At 43.4% G+C, this 23,771-nt stretch overlaps 3 protein-coding genes and 1 long non-coding RNA gene across 10 annotated transcripts in view; 2 read left to right on the plus strand and 2 right to left on the minus strand.

The window, feature by feature from the left end:
• The window catches only part of cox18 (cytochrome c oxidase assembly factor COX18), a 17,935-nt gene extending 16,068 nt beyond the window's left edge, over positions 1 to 1,867 (minus strand). The window contains exon 1 of one of the 2 annotated variants that reach the window (XM_085472189.1): positions 1,813 to 1,867. The gene's annotated coding sequence lies outside the window, so the exon portion shown is untranslated. Of the gene's footprint in view, positions 1 to 738; positions 932 to 1,812 lie in introns of those variants that run through there. The other variant, XM_085472182.1, reaches the window with a different exon arrangement.
• On the plus strand, positions 1,122 to 12,922 carry selenot2 (selenoprotein T, 2). The gene is made up of 6 exons (XM_085472202.1): positions 1,122 to 1,390; positions 1,835 to 1,945; positions 2,016 to 2,142; positions 4,781 to 4,868; positions 12,168 to 12,297; positions 12,677 to 12,922. The coding sequence occupies exons 1-5, from the start codon at positions 1,188 to 1,190 to the stop codon at positions 12,287 to 12,289; spliced, it is 651 nt and encodes a 216-aa protein (XP_085328328.1). The 5' UTR covers positions 1,122 to 1,187; the 3' UTR covers positions 12,290 to 12,297; positions 12,677 to 12,922.
• A 1,597-nt stretch (positions 12,923 to 14,519) lies between these two features.
• On the plus strand, positions 14,520 to 22,637 carry rnf4 (ring finger protein 4). Of its 6 annotated transcripts, none has more exons than XM_085472240.1 (9): positions 14,520 to 14,585; positions 14,861 to 14,976; positions 17,743 to 17,835; positions 17,945 to 18,086; positions 19,035 to 19,126; positions 19,329 to 19,341; positions 19,433 to 19,544; positions 19,757 to 19,808; positions 22,331 to 22,637. In XM_085472240.1, the coding sequence occupies exons 3-9, from the start codon at positions 17,824 to 17,826 to the stop codon at positions 22,478 to 22,480; spliced, it is 573 nt and encodes a 190-aa protein (XP_085328366.1). In that variant the 5' UTR covers positions 14,520 to 14,585; positions 14,861 to 14,976; positions 17,743 to 17,823; the 3' UTR covers positions 22,481 to 22,637. The 6 variants fall into 6 exon arrangements, with proteins under 6 accessions (XP_085328366.1, XP_085328356.1, XP_085328348.1 ...); XM_085472230.1 differs by having other exon boundaries at positions 17,752 to 17,835; XM_085472259.1 differs by lacking the exon at positions 14,861 to 14,976 and adding an exon at positions 19,907 to 19,980 and having other exon boundaries at positions 14,522 to 14,585; positions 17,752 to 17,835; positions 22,331 to 22,394.
• LOC146717148 (uncharacterized) overlaps positions 22,405 to 23,771 on the minus strand; it is a 3,789-nt gene continuing 2,422 nt past the window's right edge. Inside the window, exon 2 of the long non-coding RNA XR_014922814.1 lies at positions 22,405 to 23,771. This exon is cut by the window's right edge and continues 60 nt beyond it. This is a non-coding gene — a long non-coding RNA (uncharacterized LOC146717148).

Genomic DNA, 23,771 nt, shown 5'->3' on the forward strand with positions numbered 1-23,771 from the left:
ACCATCAGTTCTGGCCTTCTCAGTTCGGCTGGATGCTACAGATGGAAATGCCATCAAGTCTTTGACACAACATCTAAAAGGCACTAGCAGCCTTTATATGTTCGTTTCTTTGTGAATACTCAAAAACCAGTTCATGCACAAAGAAATTAGATTTTGATCCAGCTGGCAGGGATATCACATGCAAAAGCAGGTGTGGCTAAGTGTGCATTTATTAAGAAAAAGTAATAGAGAATATTCATAATTATTTCCCATAGAGAAAATGTGCATAAAACCATTAACCGCATCACAAAAACTTGGTGGTAGAGCCAGAAGGGAGCAGTGAGTAGCATCAACAGCTGGGATGTTATGGAGTAGGCCAGATTTGTGAAGACAACTGCAGTTAATTTCGTCTTCATTTGAATGTCATTTTGTTCTGAACATGTCAGAACATTTTTACTGCTCAACATCCTGAAATATGTGTACATGTTTTAGTTGGACATTACGGTCGCTTTAAAATCACTTTAAGTAAAAACTGGCACAACTCACCCCACTCTCCCCTACATTAATTAAAGACATCTCATGCGTTCTCCTGTTAACAGCTCGATATTGCATCTTTTTTTTAATGAACTTTATTTAGAACAATAACAATGACAATCTCAGAGACAAGCGACATATTGAATCATTCAGAACAGAATCACACCTCCTTTTTCTTTTCTTCGATATTGCAATCTTTAACATGACCGTACAGCGGAAACGTACCTGTGTGACGTCAGCTGTTAGGTGCTCTGTGCTCGGGGTCAGAGGCTGAATAAATCATTAAATCCCCGATTTTATTTGCTTGTATCTGTTCTATCACCTTGGCGCCTCCAACCACACGCTACGCTGTGTCCCACGTTTATGACGTTACACTGTTTACCACTTTGTGTCGGATGAATGTGACGTCACTATGTGATTATAGATGAGTAAAAAAAAAACAACCCCCCCCCCCCTTCACCGCACCGCTGATGTTTCAGATAAAAAAATTTCAGATTATCTAAACACGAACCAGCTTTATCGCTCCAATCAAAATATTTAAAGCCCGCTGAATATGTATCAAAAACCGTCATTTTTCCCGCTGGACGTTTCTTTTAATGTGAAAGAGCAGAGCGGAAGCGTGGCATCAGCGAATGTAGTTCTGCTTCCGATTCCTGTGTTTGACTACTGCAGTCATGGCGGAGTACAGCCAGACTGGCCTTCTGGTGGCCCTGTTCCTCTTCACGGCGCTCACCCTCCGGGACATTTATGTCGGAAGGTCGAGCTCGCAGAGTGGGCACCAACCACCCGACAACCCGGCCGTCTTCCCGGACACGGAACCGGGAAAGCCCGCTAAGGCGGCGATCTACAGCGGCCCCGTACTGCGGTTCCAGTACTGGTGAGTTAACGCAGAAGCTAACGGAGGCTAGCGGTGAGCATCCGTGAGAATGACCGAGGTGAAGAGAAACTAAAGACAGGGTGGGTGAAAATCTAAACACAAACCATCGACAATACGAGTTAAGTTAGCGTGATCTACGGCGCCAGCGCTAACTAGCGGTGAATACTTGTCGTTAACGAGCTTCGGGTAACCCAACTTTGCTCATTTGGTCGGTTGGAATTTGGAGACTACCCGGATTTTGTTGGCTGATCAAGTTCGAGTTGCTTCGCTTCTGACCATCTAATTGGACACCTTAAGGCAGGTGTTCTTGTCTTCAACGTCCGTCTTTCGGGAAAATAAAAAAAATACACCTGATAATTGATCGGCTAATGTTATTGTGTGTGACAGTGTGTGTGTGTGTAAGTGTGACAGATTATAATCACCTAACTGATGTGCTTCTTTCAGTATCTCCTGAGGTTACAGTAAAGTCTTCCAGGATTACTCTCAGGCCATCAGTGAGGTGTACCCGGACATCCGCATCCAAGGCGAGAACTACCCTCCCACTGGCTTCAGCAGGTGAGGTGCTCCGTCTGTAAACTCTGTCCCCAGCCTCTACAGCTGTGTCTAACCTGCCTCCTCCCGTCAGGTGTGCGGCTCAGCTGATCTCGTATCTGAAGCTGCTCTCCATTTTGGTTATCGTCAGTGGTCAGAACCCCTTCTCGCTTCTCCACCTCCAGACGCCACCTGCCTGGACCTGGAGTCAGAACAACAAGGTACCAGCACTTAGCAGATAGCACATGTGCATAGCTCCGTGATTGGCTGTTTGTTAGTGGTTCTTGATTGGTGCTGCCTGAGCCGCTGTTCAATACTGATAATGTTTAATCACAAACTGATGACACATACAGGCAAACTCCACCCACACTGTTGTTTCAGGTGGGACTTACTAATGACAGTAAATCTACCATTCCATCAACACGCTCGTCCACTGTTTCCATGTCACGCTTTGCCTCTCCAAAATGTGAAATGTACACGCTTGCAGAAGTTGCAGTAATCTGTAGTACCAGCAGAAGGAGACGTTTTATTTCAAGCCAACATGAATATAATCACAGCAACGTGTTTATACAGACATTTACATGGAAATACATATTAGCATAGTATAATGGATTTTGCTGATTAAGGACCCTGGAATTAATGTTTTTTGCTCTCTACTGACTTGACTTTAAATACATTAGCTCCCCCTGCTGGTAATCCAATTTTTACATGGGTGTGTAAATGGATACAGTGGACTAGCGTGCCTATTACACATTTTGCCGTGACATCAGAGCTACTGGAACATGCCCACCTGCTGTGAAAAAAACATTACTGGAGTCCTTTGCTCTCCATTCATTCTTCAAACATCTGCAAGTATAACTTATCCAAAGAGCCAGATAGTCGCTGTACTATCTGATGCACTAATCAGTGCTGGTTATGGATCCAACAGGTGAGCTCAAGTCTCTTAACTCTGAAGCTCTTTTTCCATTAGTGCCTGCTCAAATCAACTCTGCACGGTTCATCACCGTTTGCCGGGTTTTGCATCAGGTCACAGCACCTGGTACTTTTTTTTTTTTTTTTTTTTTTTTTTTTGTAACTGCTTTCCCAGGATTCCAATCGATCCGGGCAGGTACTAAAATGTGACATCGTCTGACTGCATGCCACTGATTGGCTGGTCAGTAGTATCGTTCGATGAGTCTGAGAGTGTGTCACTCACGAAAATCTAAACCACCATATATTTTTTTTAATTAGAATTAGAATTCAACTTTATTGTCATTGCACATGCACAGGTACAGGGCAACGAAATGCAGTTTGCATCCATCCAGAAGTGCTTTAGCCATGATATAGATATATTACAATATATATTAGCAATAATATAGATATGTAAGTATATTACAGAAATGGGTCTATTGTGGTATGTTATAATGTACACGGTGTGAAGTATGTTATGAATACTGTACAACTATAAGTATGTACAGGCTGTAGTGAGTACAAGCTATGTACAGGATATAAATATGAAATAAAAAAACTATACAGAAATCTGAGATATACAGCTATACAGAAATGGGAACTATGCAAGTTGTAAACAGTTGTAGGATTAAAAATTATCAAATGTACAGAATGATTATTTACACAGAGCTATACAGTAGTGCAGTTAAGATAAGTGAGGGTGTGGATAATTTCTACAGAGGCTATATAAAGTGCTAGTGGTTGTGAGTGGTGGTTCAGTCCATGTTATTATTGTGTGTTTGAGGGTACAGTTGTCCATTGTGGGTGTGTGTGTGTTCAGTCCTTGAGTTTAACGTGGGTCAGATGTCAGGAGTCTGACAGCTGTGGGGAAGAAGCTGTTCCGGTACCTGGTGGTCTTAGTCCGGAGGCTCCTGTAGCGCCTCCCAGAGGGCAGGAGGGTGAAGAGTCCATGTGAACGGTGACTGGGGTCTTTGATGATTTTCCCAGCCCTTTTCAGACACCGCTTCCTGTAGATGTCCTTTATGGCAGGAAGTGGTGCTCCGGCGATGCGCTGGGCAGTTTTCACGACCCTCTGCAACGCCTTCTGGTCCGAGGCAGAGCAGTTCCCGTACCAGACTGTTATACAGTTGGTCAGGATGCTCTCGATGGTGCAGCGATAGAAGTTCACCAGGATGTCTGAGGACAGGTGGTTCTTCCTCAGAGTCCTCAAGAAGAAGAGGCGCTGGTGAGCCTTCTTGACCAGCTTGGAGCAGTTGGTCGTCCAGGTGAGATCCTCGGAGATGTGGACTCCCAGGAACTTGAAGCTGCTCACACGCTCCACAGCCGTCCCCTTAATGTGGATGTGGGTCAGCATTCCTCCTGTAGACCACGATGAGCTCCTTGGTCTTCTCGGTGTTAAGCAGCAGGTTGTTTCTGTCGCACCACTCAGCCAGACGATCCACCTCCTCCCTGTAGGCGGCCTCATCCTTGTCACTGATGAGGCCAATCACCGTGGTGTCATCTGCAAACTTAATGATGGTGTTGGAACCATCAGCCGGTCTGCAGTCGTGGGTGAAGAGGGAGTAGACGAAAGGGCTCATCACACAGCCTTGTGGTACACCGGTGTTCATTGTGATTGTAGATGAGCTCCGAGTCGTGGCAAGTTGATCCCAGTAGGTAGTAATGGAAAAGGAGCTTGACAGGCCAAATCTCACCAATCCCTGTTTCTCCAGGCTGTCAGTGTAGCTCATTTAAACTGAGGAATGATTTAAATGACCTTGGAAAAACACTCATGAATAGACTGATGACTGAGGTTATGGTGTGATCAGAGCGCTAGCTTGTAGAATCGTCCGCCTATCCTGCTGCTGTTACCACGGTAATGGGTGCTGTTTACTGATTACCATGGTAACGGACACTGTGCTTCTGTTGCAGATCTTCTCCTGCCTCATGGCCTTCTTCCTCTGTAACATGATGGAGACTCACTTCCTGTCCACTGGAGCCTTTGAGGTCACACTAAATGGTGAGTTCTGATTGGACCAGACCTTTGTGTTAACATCGTGCTTGTGACACAGTTTCAGTACTACAACTCAAATTACTGTAGTAGTTCACGCTTGTTTGTTTATTTGTTTATTTATAAGGAACCCCATTAGCTTCCACAACAGTGGTTGCTAGTCTTCCTGGACGCTTGTCTGCACTAAAGTCAAAGTATTCAGAGTAATAAACTGTCAGTCATCAGAAACAGAACAGCACTTCTTACTATAACCAATTACATCACTGCTGACCTCACATCCTGCTGTAATGCTGCCTGATCTGTACCAGAAACCCAGTTTGTTGTTTTACTTATATGAAAGTGCTCATACTTCCTGTCACTCTGACAGCAAGCTCTGCGTACATGTCTTAGACATGATCTCTCACTCTTTTCTTTGTGTGAGTTATTAAAGAGAACATGTATGTATTCAGTCTAATTTCTATCCTGGAGCTCTGCTCAAACAAACTGTATGTGAAGCTTGATTTAAAAACAAAAAACATTCACAGATAGGGCTGTTCAATATAACGATATATATCGGATGCACACTTAGCACTTAGTTCCTCCTACGCCGAGCGGCGCATCGGGCAGCTAGTGATCTCCATCGATGTCGGTCAGCAGCGACTGCTTCAGCTTCGTCCCAGGCAATGTCGACAGTTCTCAGATCGTCCATAAATGTTCGATGACGATATAAAAACATCTATCGTTTCCTATCACGCTATCATTTGTTTCGTGGTGTCGCAAAATAAACTGTTTACAGCAATATTTTTTCATTATTTCTATGGTCACTGTAGTGACTATATTAATTTCTTAAAGCTCTCTCTTTCTCTTATATTTAATATAACCACACTATGGACGGACAAGCGCCTGTTTTTTACGTGCTGTCGTTAGCAACAATGACGGTAAAACCATCGCGTGGCTCCGCTGTATGCAGAGTGTTTACGGATGAGAAGCAAAAAGAGCCGTCAGGTGCTAAAAAATAAACTTCAGACTCAAACGTTAGAACAAGCTTTTCCCCGCAACATGCCGTGTAATAAACACTCACAAAGAGAAGGGCGGCCTTTACAATCTATGTCTAAAAATGTATAGTTTCATGCATGAGTTAAAACACTGGATTCCAGGTAAAGGACACCCAGCTCGAAACACTTCACGCAAGTCGAGCTGCCCAAGAATCACAGAATTTACAGAAAATGTTAAATTTTTTATATCGTGGTCGGGACGATAAATGTCTTATATCGGAATATGAGATTTTGGTCATATCGCACAGCCCTACAGAGTGATGTCATTTGTTTCATTGGTTGCTGCTGCTAACAGACCTAAATTAGTTTAGGTTAGCTAACGAGTGACAGAAGTGATAAGTGATAACTGAGCGGAAACCATTAGGGCTAAAAGCAAAAATGAGGCTAAGTGTTCCAGATGCTGCACCACCTTCTACTGAGGTACTTCCAGAGCATCCTAAGCAGCTGCATCACTGTCTGGTGTGGTAACTGCACCATATCGGATCTTAACACCCTACAGCGGATAGTGGGAACAGCTGAGAAGATCATTGGAGCCTCTCTTTCCTCCATCGCGGACACTTTTTGCATCCACAAAGCCACAAGAATTGTAGAGGACCCCATACACCTAATTACACAGCAGTTTGCCAACAGTAGTTATAAACCAACACAGGGAAATAAGGTTTCCTGAAAGTATATCATTTGTTCCTTGGAGGCTTCTGTTTTTGGTCCGTCATACACATCAATCTACACTGGTCAAAAAAATAAAGGGAACACAACTAAACAACACAATGTAACTCCAAGACCAATCACACTTCTGTGAAATCAAACTGTCCACATAGGAACCAACACTGATTGACAATCAGTGTCACATGCTGTTGTGCAAATGAAGTGGACAACAAGTTATAGGCAATTAGCAAGACATCCCCAATAAAGGAGCAGTTCTGCAGGGGGTGACCACAGACCACCTATGCTTTCTGGCTGACATTTTGGTCACTTTTGAATGCTGGCAGTATTTTCACTCTAGTGGTAGTATGAGACGGAGTCTACAACCCGCACAAGTGGCTCAGGTAGTGCAGCTCATCCAGGATGGCACATCAATGCGAGCTGTGGCAAGAAGGCTTGCTGTGTCTGTCAGCGTACTGTCCAGGGCAAGGAGGCACTACCAGGAGTCAGGCCAGTACATCAGGAGACATGGAGTAGGCCGTAGGAGGGCAACAACACAGCAGCAGGACTGCTACCTCCACCTCTGTGCAAGGAGGAACAGGAGGAGCACTGCCAGAGTCGTGCAAAGTGACCTCCAGCAGGCCACAAATGTGCATGTGTCTGCTCAAACGGTCAGAAACAGACTCCATGAGGGCCTGACATCCACAGGCGGGGGTTGTGCTTGCAGCCCAACACCGTGCAGGACGCTTGGGTTTTGTCAGATATCACCAAGGTGCCCTGTGCTCTTCACAGATGAAGGCAGGTTCACACTGAGCACATGTGGCAGACATGACAGTCTCGAGATGCCGTGGAGAACGTTCTGCCTGCAACATCCTCAAGTATAACCGGTTTGGCAGTGGGTCAGTAATGGTGTGGGGGTGCATTTCTTTGGGGGGCTGCACATCCCTCCATGTGCTCACCAGAGGTAGCCTGACTGCCATTAGGAATGAGATGAGATCCGTAGAGCCCTTGTGAGCCTATCGTCTCACAAGGGCTCCTCCTAATGCAAGACAATGCTAGACCTCATGTGGCTGGAGTGTGTCAGCAGTTCCTGCAAGACTAAGGCATTGATGCTGTGGACTGGCCCCCCTGTTCCACAGACCTGAATCCAACTGAGCACATCTGGGACATCATGTCTTGCTCCATCCAGGAGTTGGCAGATGCTTCAGTCCAGGTGTGGGAGGAGATGGCTCAGGAGACAATTGGCCACCTCATCAGGAGTATGCCCAGGCATTGTTGGAAGGTCATACAGGCACGTGGAGGCCACACACACTACTGAGCCTCATTTTGACGTGTTTTAAGGACCTTACATAAAAGTTGCTTCAGCCTGTAGTGTGTTTTTACACTTTTAATTTTGAGTGTGACTCCAAATAGGGCTGCTCAATTAATCGAATTTTAATCACGATTACAATCTGGGCTTTCAACGATCATTAAAAATGACTGAGCCGATTATTAGCCCCTCCCTCATTTATCCGCGACACCTTAAAGGCCGGTCCGTGAAAATATTGTCGGGCATAAACCGGTCCGTGGCGCAAAAAAGGTTGGAGACCGCTGATTAAGAGGACCCGAGGGAAGCTCGGAAAGCTAAGCAGAAGTTATTTGGAGAGTGACTGCCGTTGGTTGAAAAGAGAGTTTTAAAAAAAAAACTTCAGTGGTGTTGCACACTATTTTATATTATTTTTTTAAAGTCATTGTTAACCCTTTAAAGCCGGTCAGAGCAGCACGCTCCATTTTGCGTAACTATTTTTAAATCCCTGTAGAACCTGAACCGTGTAAGCTAGCGCAATAATTTGTTTTGCATATGAAACCGGAGGAGTTGTACTTACATCTTATGCCATCAGCTTTTCCTCGGTCACGGTTTCGTTCCACATATAGCTTTGCAAAAATTGCATAAAAAGCGCTTGCAGGAACAAAAACATAATATTCCAGAAACACGCTTTGCCGTTCCAATCAGCTGTTCGTAACACTTCCCACAGTGAAATGATGCACCTGCTGTTTTCTTTGCAAATTTGCATCATAGGATTGTTTTTTGTTTTTCCTGCAGTATATAAAAATTGCTGTATCTCCAAAATAAAACTATGAAGACACTCAAAATAAATTTCCTGTGGTGGGAAACTATTTTTTGCAACTTTATTGTATTTAAAGTTTTGAGGGATAAGCCTCTTAAATTTCTCCAAGTAGAAATATATGTAAACAAAACAAAAGCAATTTTCAATTTTTTTTGTAGTTTATTGCACTTTTTTGCAATTTATATAATTACTATGGACTTAATGCATACATATTATTAAAATATGGGCTATAACAGTTGTATTGATGTATAGCAACTTGAAATGCTCCCACAAATGGCACTACAGCATGTAAAAAAAAATAATATAAGCTCTGGTGGACTTGGTTCTATAGTAGGTCTTAAAGGGTTAAATAAATATCGTCAAATAATCGTGATCTCAATTTCAGTGAAAATAATCGTGATTATCATTTTTGCCATAATCGAGCAGCCCTAACTCCAAATCCAGACCTCCATGGGTTGCTATATGTGATTCCCATTGATAATTTTTGTGACTTTTTTTTTTTTTTTGTCAGCATATTCAACTATGTAAAGAACAAAGTATTAAGAGTATTTCATTCATTCAGATATGGGATGTTTATTTTTGTGTTCCCTTTATTTATTTTTTTGAGCAGTGTATTTTTCCGAAACACACTTGCACTAGGTGATGCTACACAAACACTAAAAACTATGAACACTTATTTGTTAAATCAGCTTTACAAATGGAGTTAAATCTGTGACCATTTCTTAGAGCAGGGCTCCATGGTGTGATTTTTCTGAAATCACGCAGAGTTTCATGGTTTTTCTAAAAAACAAAAAAAAACCCTCTTATAATCAGAGATGGGCAATAATGCGTTACTTGTAACAGTAAATTGCAGAAAAAGTAGAATTGGGCTGAAAGATCTATCGCTTTATCACCTATTCAGGTTGTAAATTGTGTTTTTAAAAAAGTAACTAAGTAATTACTTTTGAAAATAAGTAATCAGTAAAGTAACAGGATTACTTTTTGGGGGAAGTAATTAGTTACTGATTACTTTTTTCAAGTAACTTGACCAAAACTGCTTATAATATCTATAAAATGCACTACCTGTCAAACGTTTTCGAACACCACAACTAGCCTCATACCAGAGGGTGCTGCATGGAGCTGCAGAGTGCTGTGTGTTCTGGTTCAGGGAGCCTCTCACTCTGTACAAGTCACCGACCCTGGATCCAGCAAACAGCCCCAGACCATCACACTTCCTCCTCCATGTTGATGCCACACACTGTGGAACCATCCTTTCACCTACTCCACGGCGCACAAAGATCCTGAGTGATGAAACGAAGAGTCCAAATGTTGATCCATCAGTCAATGATACCTTCTTCCAGTCTTCAGTAGTGCAATGTCGGTGTTTCATGGCCCAGACAAGCCTCTTTGTCTTATTCTGACGTCTGGCTTTCTTGCTGCAGCTCGTCCTGTCAAACCTGCAGCTCAAAGCCTTCTCTTTACACCTGAAACTGAGACTTTCTCACTACGACCACTATTAAGCTGCTTGAAGCTGTTGTCCTGTGAGTCGCCTATATCACAGCTGTTAACTCTCAGGAACGTGTCCTCTGATTCAGTCGTGTCTTTGGGTCTGCAGACCTCTTCCTGTCACAGTTTGTTTCTGAGCCTTTCGATGCTAAAGGAAACTGGACTCACTGACACTTTGACTTTCTTTGCAGTTTCTCTGTCGGACAGATCGACATTTATGTGTTATGATGGTCTGTGTCTCTTCCACTGTTATTCTCACCATGTTTGTATCAACACACTACAGTACAGTACTGTTCAGCTGATGCCCATGAGGGTATGGTACCACAATGTGCTCCAACACTGCTTCATGCAGACAGAGGGGGACGGAATCCAGACAAGTTGGAACACCTGTAGGAATTAGTAGCACCAACTTTCAAGGCTGATCAACCTCCAATACTGCAGAACAGCTTTGAATTGTTAACTCATGTTGTGTTCCCTGAAAAAGGCCTTTCTGTATAATTCTGACGTATACATTACATTTCAGTTTTGGGTAACCTTACCTTTTTTTTTTAACCTTTGGCAGTTTACCACTTTTGTACCATTTCAACCTATTCACTGGACTTGAAACACATGAATTGTGATAAATAACTGGAAGAACTGGGGTGTGTTTACTATATATAGTAAACCAAGATATTTTCACACTGTAAGCAGTAATTAAACATCAAGTTGTAGTTTGTACAGTAAATATAATAAAACAGCAAACAACTTTTATATTTATGTAAAGGACTTTTATTGTGAAAGGAGAGATCTGTTCCTGTGTGGAATCTTAATCTGCTTAAGAAGGTTCATGATTGAGCTGGAAGTATCAGCTCAGAGAGTGATGAAGGCCTGTAAACCAGAATAATCGAGTGTGCGATCGGGTTTTACAGTGTCTGTCCGAAAGCGGTGAGGCAGCTCAGACCGATACGAGGAGGCACATTGCGTGTTGTCCAATATAGTTTTATTCCACTTTAAATCTGAAAAACAATGTTACAAAGCCTGGAGGTAAATATGATGTAGGACACTCTATGCCCCCCTTTAGACTCAGCCCTGTAGGGATCACTGGAGAGTGGGCTGGCTGCCGTCAGCCTTCAGCGAGCTCTATAAATTAAACATTATATCAGACTCAGTTAACAATTCATCTGCAAATTTTGATGTAGCCTTACTTCTGCAGCTTTACTGCAGATTTTTCTGTAAACTAAACGGCGATGGGTGGAGCAGCTACAAAGTTTGCTTTTCTCCGTTGGTCAGCTGTTTCCAGGTTTTAATGGTGACTTCAGGAACAGCGCTGCTGTTTCGGAGGCTGTGCTTTCTTTCTTCCCACCTAAGCTCACTGTGTCGGTAACGCCTCTGCCTCTTTGCTCTTCACGTTGTATAAACAGACTCCGCCTCCACATTAAACTGTGCCAGCGTCATCATCGGTGCTGCTGTTATCAGTGTTTTAGGTTTAACACAGTTTATTATTCACACACTTCTGTTGTAGTCTGTAGTCAAAGTTTATTGGTCACATATCATGCACTGTGTGACATACGGCGAAATGCTTATCGCTGTGCAATTCCCGCCCATTAAAAATATTTGAATAAACTCAAGAATCAAAATGATGAAGGTGTGCAGATTAATGTATTTATTTTGTTATTAATTGTGTGTACAATGACGTGATATGAGAGAAACCAGATCAGAAGTACGTTGTTGTTATTAAAGTGCCGTCCGTTAAATGAAGAATCGAGGATTTTTTTTTTTTAAATGATAAAGTTATAATCTGAGTTACTCAATGAATCGTGCCGCCCGCCTCTTTAAAACTGTGGATGACGACGAGTTCAGAACACAAGGGGAAGTAAGAGGTGCGGCCTGCCTCTGGATGTTGTAGTTTCACCATACGAGTCTGAGTTACCTTCTCCTAAACAGGAGGTGAGAGGTCATTTTTGAACTGTACAAACACACCCAGGTTTCCTTGTGGAGATCAGGTAGGGACATTCCTCTGACCTCATTTCCTGGTGTAACGCTTTCTGTCGTCCCCTCAGATGTGCCCCTGTGGTCGAAGCTTCAGTCTGGTTACGTCCCGAACATCCAGGAAATGTTTCAGATCCTCGACAACCACATAAAGATGAACCAGGTGGATCACATGACCTTCACCTCCACTTAGAGCTACAGGTGAATGCACATCAAGTTAACTGCACACAGTGACGAGACTCACAGGAAGTTTGTGTGAACTCGGCAGGTGCGATCAGAGTATCAGCTTCACCTATCTGTTAGATTTTCCTTGTACTGATGCACGGAGAAACGCCTGACAGGTACAGACTCACCTGTGACTCCAAAGACTGAATTTAGTCAATTTAAGAGGAACAAAAATTCAGTCCAGTCAGTCCAGAGACGGGTGTGACACCGAGACAGGTGAGGCAGAGGCGGGGCCAGAGTTTGATTTACAGACAGAAACATTTCTTTAAGTACTTCAGGGAGTATGTTTTGTGAGATGGTCTCAGCTGTGCTGTATTCAGGTGTCTCTCTCTCTTATTACCTGTTCTGTGTCCAGGTGCTCCGGCTTGCTAGGCGTTCTCCTGATGGCGTTCATGAAGGCCAGGCCTTAAAACAGATTCTGAAGGGCCCGGCTGGATGTTCCTCGCCATGAACTGAGCACTCCCTCTGCACCGGCTCACCTTCAGCACTACAATACCAGAAAGCACTGCTGGCAGCCTTGTGCTAATTAGTGTGTAGACAGGAAGTAGATGGCTGTTTATGTGAAGCTTTTATTGTGAAAATAATAAAATGTTCAGGTCTGTTTCCTGCCTGTTTGTGGTTTTGCAGGTAAATGCACATGTCCATGCAGATCGAGCCTTTTATTCACAGCATGTTTACAGTGTGGCTCATTTATGACCAGAGAAGCAGCCATGACATCCCAGAATTCATAGCAACGCACTTTCACTCCAGGAAAAGAAACCTTGAAGATGGCTGACAAACTCAAGTAATAGATAGGTATGACTGACACAACTGATTCCTGTCAGGAGCTCGTCAGAGGCTTGCTGTGATCAGGCAGGATTCACATGGCTTCATTTTTACTTCAGTCACAGAAAGTCTGGGAGGGGGTAGGAACTCCAGGCCTTGAGGGGCTGCAGGTTTTAGATCTTGGTGCACCCGAATCAAATGATTACTTCATTAACAGGCCTCTGGAGAACTTAAAGACATGTTGAGGAGGTCATTTAGTCATTTAAATCAGCGGACATGTCTAAAACCTGCAGGACGTTGAGGCCTGGAGTTCCCCACCCCTGCTCTAGATTGTGTCTGCAGCAGGAACGTAGCAGAATGATTTTGGGCTTTTTTCATTATGTCTAATGAGGACAGTTTCACCTGTTCTCATTTATGTGACCTGCTGGAACATGCCAACATCAGTGAGGTGAAGTGAGTTTAGTTTGTGGATGGGATTATGATCCGTCTCATGGACGCTGTTTCCATCACAGTGTTACTGAGTCCACAGAGCAACAAACTCCACAAATGCTCCTTTTTTTGTCACCTGTTTTATCAGATGACATTAAAAGTGGTGAAATGAGGCAATTTCTGCACTGAATCCAAAGAGGCCACAAAGGTGGAGCGGGCATGTGGTGATGATGTGAGCTGATCATCATTTCCTGTTTGGAGACATGAATCATCTGAAATGTGAAGGTTCATCTCCAGGCTCTTTGTGAAGGGTCTGGATTTTCCTACATCTGAGTTTCAATGGTTCAGGTAGACTGAGCGGGTCGGGCTTAACACAGTCGAAAGGTTCCATGTGTCTCTGAGTTTTAGTATCCTCATCAGTAACTACAAACAAAATAAATACAGTCATGTTTATTAAAATAAAACAAGTTCAATGTCCCAGGTCAGGTTCTCCTTTCAGGTGTTACTAATCCAATCCAATGTAACTTTGACATGAATATAGTTTGATTTCAGCGACTGACTGAGTTATTTAAACAGTTTCATTTGAATGTCCTGTGTTTTTATAGCCTTTTTCCCTGCAGTAACCACACAGTAACTGTACTTTTACTGCAGTACTTTGAAGTACATGTCAGGTAGTTCAGTCTGAGTACATAAAATAAACTAAACAAAACCATAAAGATATATATTTTTTTTAAAAAGGTCTTCCCTTCAATCAGTGGACGCTGCGATGCACGCGGTGAGGCAGCAGGGGGCGCCAATGAGCCGGTGTTTTTGAACACTTCCGGTACAAAAGAAGCGGCTGTGAGACAGACAGTAGCTAACGTTAGCCTCTGCAGTACGTTTATTCGACTTAATTATTTTTTTTACTCTACTAAAATGTTTGAGGCCGGAAATCTGTCGCTGACACACACGCTAGCTTCACGCTAACGGTAGGAACCACAGTGACGAAGAGAGAGGTGCTAACGGCTAAAAGTAAACTGCTAAGAGGAGCAGTGACGGTGACAGCGGAAGCTAACAGTTTATTGCTAACAGTAAGTAAAGTTTAAGCTCAACTGCACACATGCCACGTTTAAAGTATCTGTGTGTCTGAATCTACTGTTTAAATCTTGAAGGCCGTGTTTCTAATTCTTGTAAAGGTAAAACTCCATCATCATCATCATCAGTGACAGCAGGGTCACTGGGTCACCAGAAGCGTTTCTTTCGGCTCCTGGTGACCTTAGTGTGATCCCCCTGCAGCTCCACGAGTTTAGCTGGTCCTGGTTTTATGTATCAGGCTCAGATTAGGAACTCTTGACTTTCTGAACAGAGACGAAGCAGCTTCTGGTACGGAGAAAAGGTGCGAGTTTCAAAGGTCCCTCCTGTTTCCTTTTCCTAACCTCTTTTACTTGCCCACGGTGGAAGGATCATTGAGGTAAAGGAAAGGTGGGTAGGAGACATACGCTGAGGAAAGGAACGGCCTCACACTCGTTTCTTTTAACAGCGTGACACTGCAGAACATGAACTACAGATTGATTTTCTTTCATCCAGATCTCTTATCTAAATTCCATCGCTGTTTTTAGAGAAAAAAAAAAACGAGTAAAACCTGACTTTGCGCTGGGTTATTTTGGTTAGCAGCCTTCACGCTCCCTCCTTGGGAGTCACTAATTCAGCTCCTTCTGCTACCTCAGAGTAAATCTGTCCCATTGCATATAATATCCAGATGCGGCTGTCGCAGCACCTTTTGAAGAGGAATTCTGCAACTGCATTAAATTTACTCCATCACCACTGATCCCAGCTGACCTGAAGTAAACACAAACCCTGCAGTACCACAACAAAGGACATCACTAATGAACACTGATCATACAGAACCTTGAGCACACTTTGTTCATATAGATCAGGGGGTAGGCAACGCCAGGCCTCGAGTGCCGGTGTCCTACAGGTTTTAGATCTCACCCTGGGTCAACACACCTGAATCAAATGATTAGCTCATTACCAGACCCCTGGGGAACTTCAAGACATGTTGAGGAGGTAATTTAGCCATTTGAATCAGCTGTGTTTGATCAAGAACACATCTAAAACCTGCAGGACAAAGGCACTCGAGGCCTGGAGTTGCCTACCCCTGATATAGAACATAATTTTAGCTGGTACAGCGTTCTTTGTGCAACAGTACCTCAACAGGAAGTAGTTTTTATTCCAGCAGTGTGATGCTCAGCTGTGAGTTTAACCGCTGCTGTTCAAAACTATAAATCTATCAGCGGTGTATGGATGAAATGGGAAAATGCAGTCAGAAGGAACATTTACATGATCCACTTTGGTCATGTTTGTTTTCATGCGTGGTCAGATGTTTTTTTTTGTTTTGTTTTGTTTTTTCCCCTCCCCTTTCATAAAGGATGCTCCAGCGTCTCTTATGCTAAAGGAAGAAAGATACCTGTTCCTAGTGATGGCCAAATGAAGCTTTCTGAAGCACTGAAGCTTGTATTGAAAAATGGTTCATTACTCGAAGCTTTCCAACACAGTCCTCTCCGGTGACATCTGGTGGCGAATATTTTGAAGAGCAGCTTGAATCTGCAAAATAAAACGGACTGCTCAATCATCACTGCTCACTCAAGAGCGATATTGGGCCACCGTTCCGTTGCTTTGAACATGTAATTGGTTTTGTTTTCTCGATTGGGGGGCTGAAAAAATGTAATGCGTATTTGCGTAATACATCGTCACTGATTTGTAGAATCATTTTGATTCGATACAGGATCCGATTCAATTTGATTGGAATGTGGAAAGTTTTGCCTCAGTCAGAAATATTACAATTCTGGTCATGTATCAGTATATATCCATAATTTCGTATCTATTACAAGAAAGCTGACACATGTGAGACTTAATTAGAGATGTAAACAGAGAGTTATGAAACCTGCAGCTGCAGAAGCCAGCGAAGAAAAAAAAGAGGCAAACACAGCGCGGACCCGACGACGCACCAAAATCTGATTCTGACGAGTCGGGTCCGTGCTCTGTGTTCACGTTTGTATGCAGAATCCGTAAACCTGCTCCCAGTTACAGTTTTAGCTGTATGGTGTTTGACGACATGTTGTGAGGTTTAACCTGAGATGCTGGCGTTTCAGGCATAATAACGTTAATTTACAAATCGACACAGGATTGTAATGAATCAATATCACTTTATTCAATTTAGCATGGATTGTAATCAGAAAGGCGATAATCAAAACCCACCCCTAATCAAGAACTTGTAAAGTAAAAACATGATCAATGTAAGGTAGCCCTTTTGTTATTTACATTTAAAAAGAGGATTAGTGTTACTGTGCGCTGGCTGAGTCTATTTCTTTTCTTAGAAATAGTTTCTCCTGCCCTGGAGAAAATCCACTTGCATGGAACAGAAGAGGCTGTGGAGTGCAGGAACCACACTGCAAGCTGGTAGATATGCAGGTATTCCTGGGTCCTGCAGACTATCACCTAAAAACAATAAACAAAATGCTTTTCTAAACTGTGTAGCAATGTAATGTACATATAGTGTCAAATACATTTTTGTAGTCTTCATTAGCTTTAATTCACATGGAAGTGTTCCTAAAGTCATATGCTGTAATGATATTTACATTATGAAAACATGATTTTGGACATTTCAAGTTTTTCACTTCGGCAGATAAAATGAATTGAGCAAAATCAACTCAAAATATTTCCACACGCCATAACGTCCTCTCTTCCTCGCTGGCTCCATATCTGTCAGTGGAATGATCACCTCTTCGCTCTCTGTCACCATCAACACACTCCACGAATCCCGTGGATGATTCACTTCCTTATATCCGTTTGAATCAGGTACCGAAGCAGTTACGTGCGTAATGAAGCTTCGGACGTCACTGGTCACGTGACTTTTGCCAAACGAAGCAAGCCTCGACACAGTGCTTCTGAACCAGTGTGTTGTTTTTTTCGACACACGCTCCGGAGCGTCAGCTTCAAGCGGGCCATCACTACCTGTTCCCCTATGAACAAGGATCAGATGGATTCATACACACCTGGCTGAGGTGTGTATGAAACCTGTGGGACTCTGTTCTTCCATGTTTATTTAGTTTTATTTTTTAAAATCTCACAGCATGGATTCATTAAAAGAATTGCCGAGGGTTGTTACTGATTGGCTGGAGGGCATCGTCACAGGTGGATCAAAGCAGACTGATTCATGTCTAAAACTGACAATCGATAACACTCCAGCTGTTACAGGTGCAGGTACCTGAGCTGTTTCTCTGGTCTCCATCCTCACCTGTGCCGTGAAGGTGAATCATTAAGTCAGAGATGAGCAGCTCTGTAAGTCATCTTCTTCTTCTGTGGTTTAACCTGTTCAGCTGTCACACTGTCAGCTGGTGTTTACCTGGTCAAGTGTGTTAAGCTCCACCTCCTGGTATTCTGTTTTCAGGTTCAGAGGAAGAGGCGGAGCACACAAAGTCCTCCGGTTTCTAGACACAACGCCAAGAGCGGGAGAGCTGCGAGTACCAGGAGGACGGCGAACGCCGACAGTGATCCCACCCCCCCAACAGAGACCATTGATGTGATGGACGGTCAGTCCCGATCAGTACACTCAGTTTCCAACTGATCGAACAGTCATTGATAGGCCTGCATCTACAGGTGTTTTCAGACCAGACCTGACTCATCTAGACACGCTCTCAACCTCTCGGCCAATCAGAGAGCTGCTTCTTTTTGAAGTAAAACTGAAGAGAAAAACATGTTCAGACCTCACCGGAAGTGATGTAAGTAGCAGGTCCTCACTGCTAAGAGAAATAAACATACCTGAGCTGTCTGCTGAAGGTGACCTCCCACACCTGAAAATACAGTCAGTGGGTTTCCTGGTGTCTCCTGATCACTGACACACCTGCAGCCCAGAGGAAACAAAATCCACCTGACAGTTAGAAATTCATCAGGGGTGTGATTAACACTTGACTTTAACACCTGAAACTCGCGACCACACGTCTGACACACAGGTGACCAAAAACGGGACAGTCACAGCTCTGTGGGGAACCTCTCTGCTCCTTAAAGTCGTTCGTGCTGGGCACCGCCAAATGGAGCCACTTTGGGTATAAAGAACCACAAGCTGTGAGAATCCAGATGTTTGACAGTGAGTGTTCATGCCCGTTTATCTCGATCTGTTTACCTGATTATTGGTTATCGATAAAATCACCAGACTTGGAGATGAAACACTTTGATCGTAAAGATGGAGCCACGTTACGTCACTGATGTCGGGTAACGTCGAGAATGATGAATAGTTGAATCTCGACACTCGGTTTCATTTCTCATCTGCTTCGCTTGGACTTCGCTTGGCTTCGCTTTTTTTTTTTTTTTTTTTAAATTATCTGACTGATGCAGGCGTACAGTGAATCCATTTCATCGCCACGCTGTTGGTCTGAATGGAGACGGTGCCGCATGTCAGGCTAACACAGGCTCCTCCCCTCTGTGTAAGTGTGGGCAGAGCATGTACACGAATCTGAGTTTGTGGTTGTGTGTGTGTTCAGGTGAGGAGGAGGTGGTTGTGGATCTCACCTGTGAGAGTGGAGCAGAAGCTGCTGCTGTGGTCGACCTGACTACCAACAGTGACTCTGTGCTGGTAACTCTCTCTCTCTCTCACTCTCTCACACACACACACACACACACACACACACACACACACACACACACACACACACACACACACACACACACACACACACACACACACACACACACACACGAAGTGTGCTAATGTCTAATTCTTCTTCTGTGTTTGTTTGGTTTTTTTGTTTTTTTTCCTGCTGTATCCAAAACTTCAGCTGGTGGATGAGGGTAAGTCAGACTTTGTGTTCCAAAGACTAGATTGAGGCCTGAGCTCTCACTAAGGAAGCGGTCTAATGCCTGTGTGACTGTTTTCACTCAGGTCCTCAGAACTGGAGACAACCTGTACAGAGTTATCTTGTTAGCAGCGATGAAGATGAAGACACACCCCCCGTCCTCAGTGCCACCCTCCTGCCACCGACAAACACCTCCAGGTGATACACCAACCCCTACACACTTTTATAATGTTCTTCCTCTACGACCCCCCCCCCCCCAAATTTTTGCACATGCCGAGGAGCGTGTCAGGCTACGTTTCACTGTGTGTTATATACTATGCATGTGACAAATAAAGAATCTTGAACTTGAACTTCTGCAGGTGATACACTGACCCTGTCAGTGACCTCACTCAAATGTTTTTGTGTTTCAGGTCAACTCCAGGGACAATCAGCTGTCCTGTGTGTCTGGACGGATACTCAGAGGTCAGTCAGAGTGTGTGTGAGTGTGTGTGTGTGTGTGTGTGTGTGTATTCAGACTTTTCAGCATGAATAAAGCAGAAAAATGAACTTTATTGAAACAGAGTGCCAGCAGCGAGGTTCTTTCTTTATCCTGCTGCACATGCTCAGTGTGAGCTCCGAGGACACTTCCTTCAGGGTGAGCGTGCTCAGAAAGTATACAAACACATAACATCCTTATAGAATATGATGTAACACTATAGATCAACTCACCTCAGAATATATAAACAATTACAGCAATATGATGCAACAAACACAGCAGTACTACTAATCCAAAATACTCAAAGCTTCATAGAACTGAAACAAACATTTATTTTTAGGTCCATTCTGCTGCTGATACATACTTTAGGTTTCTGAATATTACACTTGTTGCTGCCTTTCATAGTGTGTAACTTGAAGGCCCTGAGTACTTTCTCCCACACTGAAAACACTGGAATGATAAAATTATTTGAACATTACCTAATAAGACTGATTCAGGACAGACAATTAGTTATGTTAAACTTTTCTAGCAGTCCTTCACAAACAGGGAACAGTCTGTCTATTCTCTCCATCTGTCAGCTGCTGCTGGCTCTTCCTCCTCCTCTTCCTCACACACTGCTGAGTTTGTCCTGGTGGATCATCAGGGGTGCAAAGCCTCACAGATGATGTGCAGCAGTGGGTCCCTCAGTCTGTCCTCACTCTGGACACTTGCAGTTGTCACACATGGAAATCAAATGTGTGATAAGCTGCAGGATTCAAACACAAGTGTAACTTATAAATACATGTTCATACTTTTATTCCACAATCAGAGAGAAAGAAAAAGAGAGAGTGTGCAGGACAGACAGACAGGTGAAAGTCTCAGGTGTACACACTGCTACACAACAGCACAAGAGAAGGAGGATTTAGTGTTTGTGTTATTACGAAACAAGAAGAGTTCCCAGATGGTACAGTGGACACATGTGTGACTCCTGTGATTAAAGCATCTTTCTTTCAGCTTAACGAGTGAACCGTCAGCTCGTTCAAACACACATTAAAGTTCGTTTGGCTCGACACCGCCGAACAGAGGCAGCAATATAACATAGCTAACATTAACAGTGCAGTGAATCCTGCTTGTGCTGTGATATTCAGGACTGCAAACCGAGCAGCATTCACTAGCTGTGTCCCAAAACCTAGGCCGTATCCTCCTGAGGCAGCACTTGAACAACGTGAGGTAGGCTGTCCCAAATTGAAGGCTCCTCCAAATGCGTCCTTCATTTTCCAAGATTTTGAAGGATGGGTCGGGTGTGTCTTTCGTGGCCCACCGTATCCCAGAATTCATAGCGCGGCCCAGTCAATTCCAGTTGCCAACAATGGCGGCTGCTACTTAGTTTTAATATTACTCTTATTAATCTTTCTGGGTCACAAAATAACTTTTAACATATTTCCAGGCGAGAATGTAGCTGTGTAAAGTTCAAATATCTGCTTTATCAAGACATCGCATATTTGCAAAAGTGCGACGTTTGTGGAGATGTCTGTTACCCACCAGCTTGATGGCTAGCTGGGAGGTCGAAGCTCACTAGAGAACAGCGGACACCCGGCACATCGTTATCAGACCTGCCGCCGTCTTTGGCTACTCAGGTTAAACGTGTGTGTGTGTGTGTGTGTGTGTGTGTGTGTGTGTGTGTGTGTGCCACTCATATGACTTAAATGTTATTGTTTGGCTTTTTTCACTGTTTTATTTGTTCCTGAGTAAATCGGTTTGGCTGAGATTAAAGTTATTAGATAAAATAAAACTTTATTAGTCCATTGGGAGGGTTCCTCGGGGGTTTTCACACAGCTGAATAAACGTCAAACAGAAAACTGATTAAAGTGCGAGATTCAAAGTGTTTATTGTCATGTGTGCAGAAGAAATAGCTTTTCTCTGTGCAATGAAGTTCTTCCTTTGCTGTCCATACAGAAGATGGTCGAGATGATTGAGAATTTTCTCCAGTGTCCTGTTATATTTTAGATAGCAAGGAGCAGATGGCTGAGTTTATTCATGCCCATCGAGATGGCTGGTGACACAAATCTGAAGGCTAGACCGTCCCATTTCACAGTCTCTCACTTCTGGGACACAGCTAGTGTGAGCTCTGAGTAACCTTCAAGATCGACTTTACAGCCCTCAGCTCGCTGCTGATTTAATGCAGGGGACGTTTCTTTCAGTGTGAGCGTGCTCAGAACAAATTGGTGTTGGTGACTCGAGTGTGCCTAAAAATAGTCCAACACAATGCTTGATGAAATGTGTGCTTCCTGAGGCATTGTGGGTAATGAAATACAGGCTTTACTACATTCACATGGCCACTGATCAATGAACCTAATCAATAAACATACATTTGCTGACTCTTATTTTGAAAGTTTCAGTCTGGTTTTGTGTTTTACTTTGAAAGTATTACAGTGACGTTTGAGTGCATTGCTCTGATTGGCTGTTGTTGTTGTTGTTGTTGTTGTTGTTGTTTAATTTCTGTTTGCTTTTTTTTTTTTTTTCTTCGTAGATTGTTGGGAGCGGCCGATTGGTCGTGTCCACCCGTTGTGGTCACGTGTTCTGCAGTCAGTGTTTGAGAGACTCTCTGACATCATCACACACTTGTCCCACCTGCAGGAAGAGACTTACTCACCGCCAGTACCACCCCCTGTACATCTGACATCACTCTGAGACCACAGCTGAGTCCTGCTGCCATTGGACCACAGGCCATGATGTTGATGTTATTTGCTGCTGAATTGTATTTTTTTTTTTTTCTTTTTTGTGTGTGCGCCTCTGTTTGGACATTAAAGTGTTGAGTCATAGCTGGTAAACATGGATTAATGATTCATGTGTGTTGATTTGTTTGTTAAAGCTGAAATAAATTTTGATTTGTTTCACTCATTGATCAGCTGATGGATCTACAACGTTATGGCAGTAATGTGGAGAATAATACTGCACAATGTACTTTCTGTAATCAGAGTACAGGAAGTACTCGTACTCACACACACAGAGCACTGTTTTAGTCTGACTCTGTGTGTGGTGTGTGTGTTTGGGGGGGGGGGGTGCTTGCACTGATGAATTATGGGTAGTCAAGGGCGAAGATTAGGCATGGACGGAAGGGACATGTCCCCACCAGTATCCAGCGATTATTGAATTGTCCCCACCAATAATTTGATCTCTTCGAGTAAAGAAAATCAAACCCGATAGAAGGGGGGGGGAAAAAACGATCCATCAACATCTCATTCACCCAGCGGTGCAGAAAGAGTTAAATTACGTCCTCTACTGGAGTTCTACGTCATGTGACAAATATGGCCAATGTGATTGCTGTGCCTTTCAGGGAGCTCTGTTTAGTTTTAGCAGCGGCAAGCCTGCGCTGCAAGGAGGAGAGGAGGATGGCAGCAAAAAGGAAGAATCTGGATATAAGTATTTTTCAAAGAAACCTGTAAGTCACTTAAAGCCAAATTCACTCATAAAATGTATCCCTCATAATAACTAGTGATGGGCAGATGAAGCTTCATGAAGCACTGAAGCTTTTCATCCAGTTGGTTCATCCCAGCGCAAAGCTTCTTGAAGCTTCATTTGCTCTAGTAGGACACCTACTGCACATAAAAATATTAGTTGGCATGAATTTGAAGAGTGTGGCCTTTTGCACACAGCCTGTAAATGTCAACAACAAAAGGAGTGTGTAAAACATGTATATTGTAGTGATGTCAGTATACTGTGTATATTTATACTGGCAGTATGGAAAATGATCATTTACTGTGAGGTGTGATTGGGGTGTGGACAGTAGTTGTGCTTTTGTAACGTTGAGGTATGGACAGCTACACACTGAGGCCTCAGTGTTGCCTGTTCACATTTTATTCTGTAAAAACTAAATTTTCACTGCTTTTATGGCCTTTTAGTGGGGAGAACATAGCTAGGATTTAACGATTTAACAAGTCTTTTAAATCGTTTGTCCTCCACAATGCTAA

The sequence above is a fragment of the Copadichromis virginalis genome, linkage group LG2 (assembly GCF_057382275.1).
Source record: "Copadichromis virginalis isolate Kocher_CV1m ecotype Utaka linkage group LG2, C_Virginalis_male_GT1.1, whole genome shotgun sequence".
NCBI lineage: Eukaryota > Metazoa > Chordata > Actinopteri > Cichliformes > Cichlidae > Copadichromis > Copadichromis virginalis.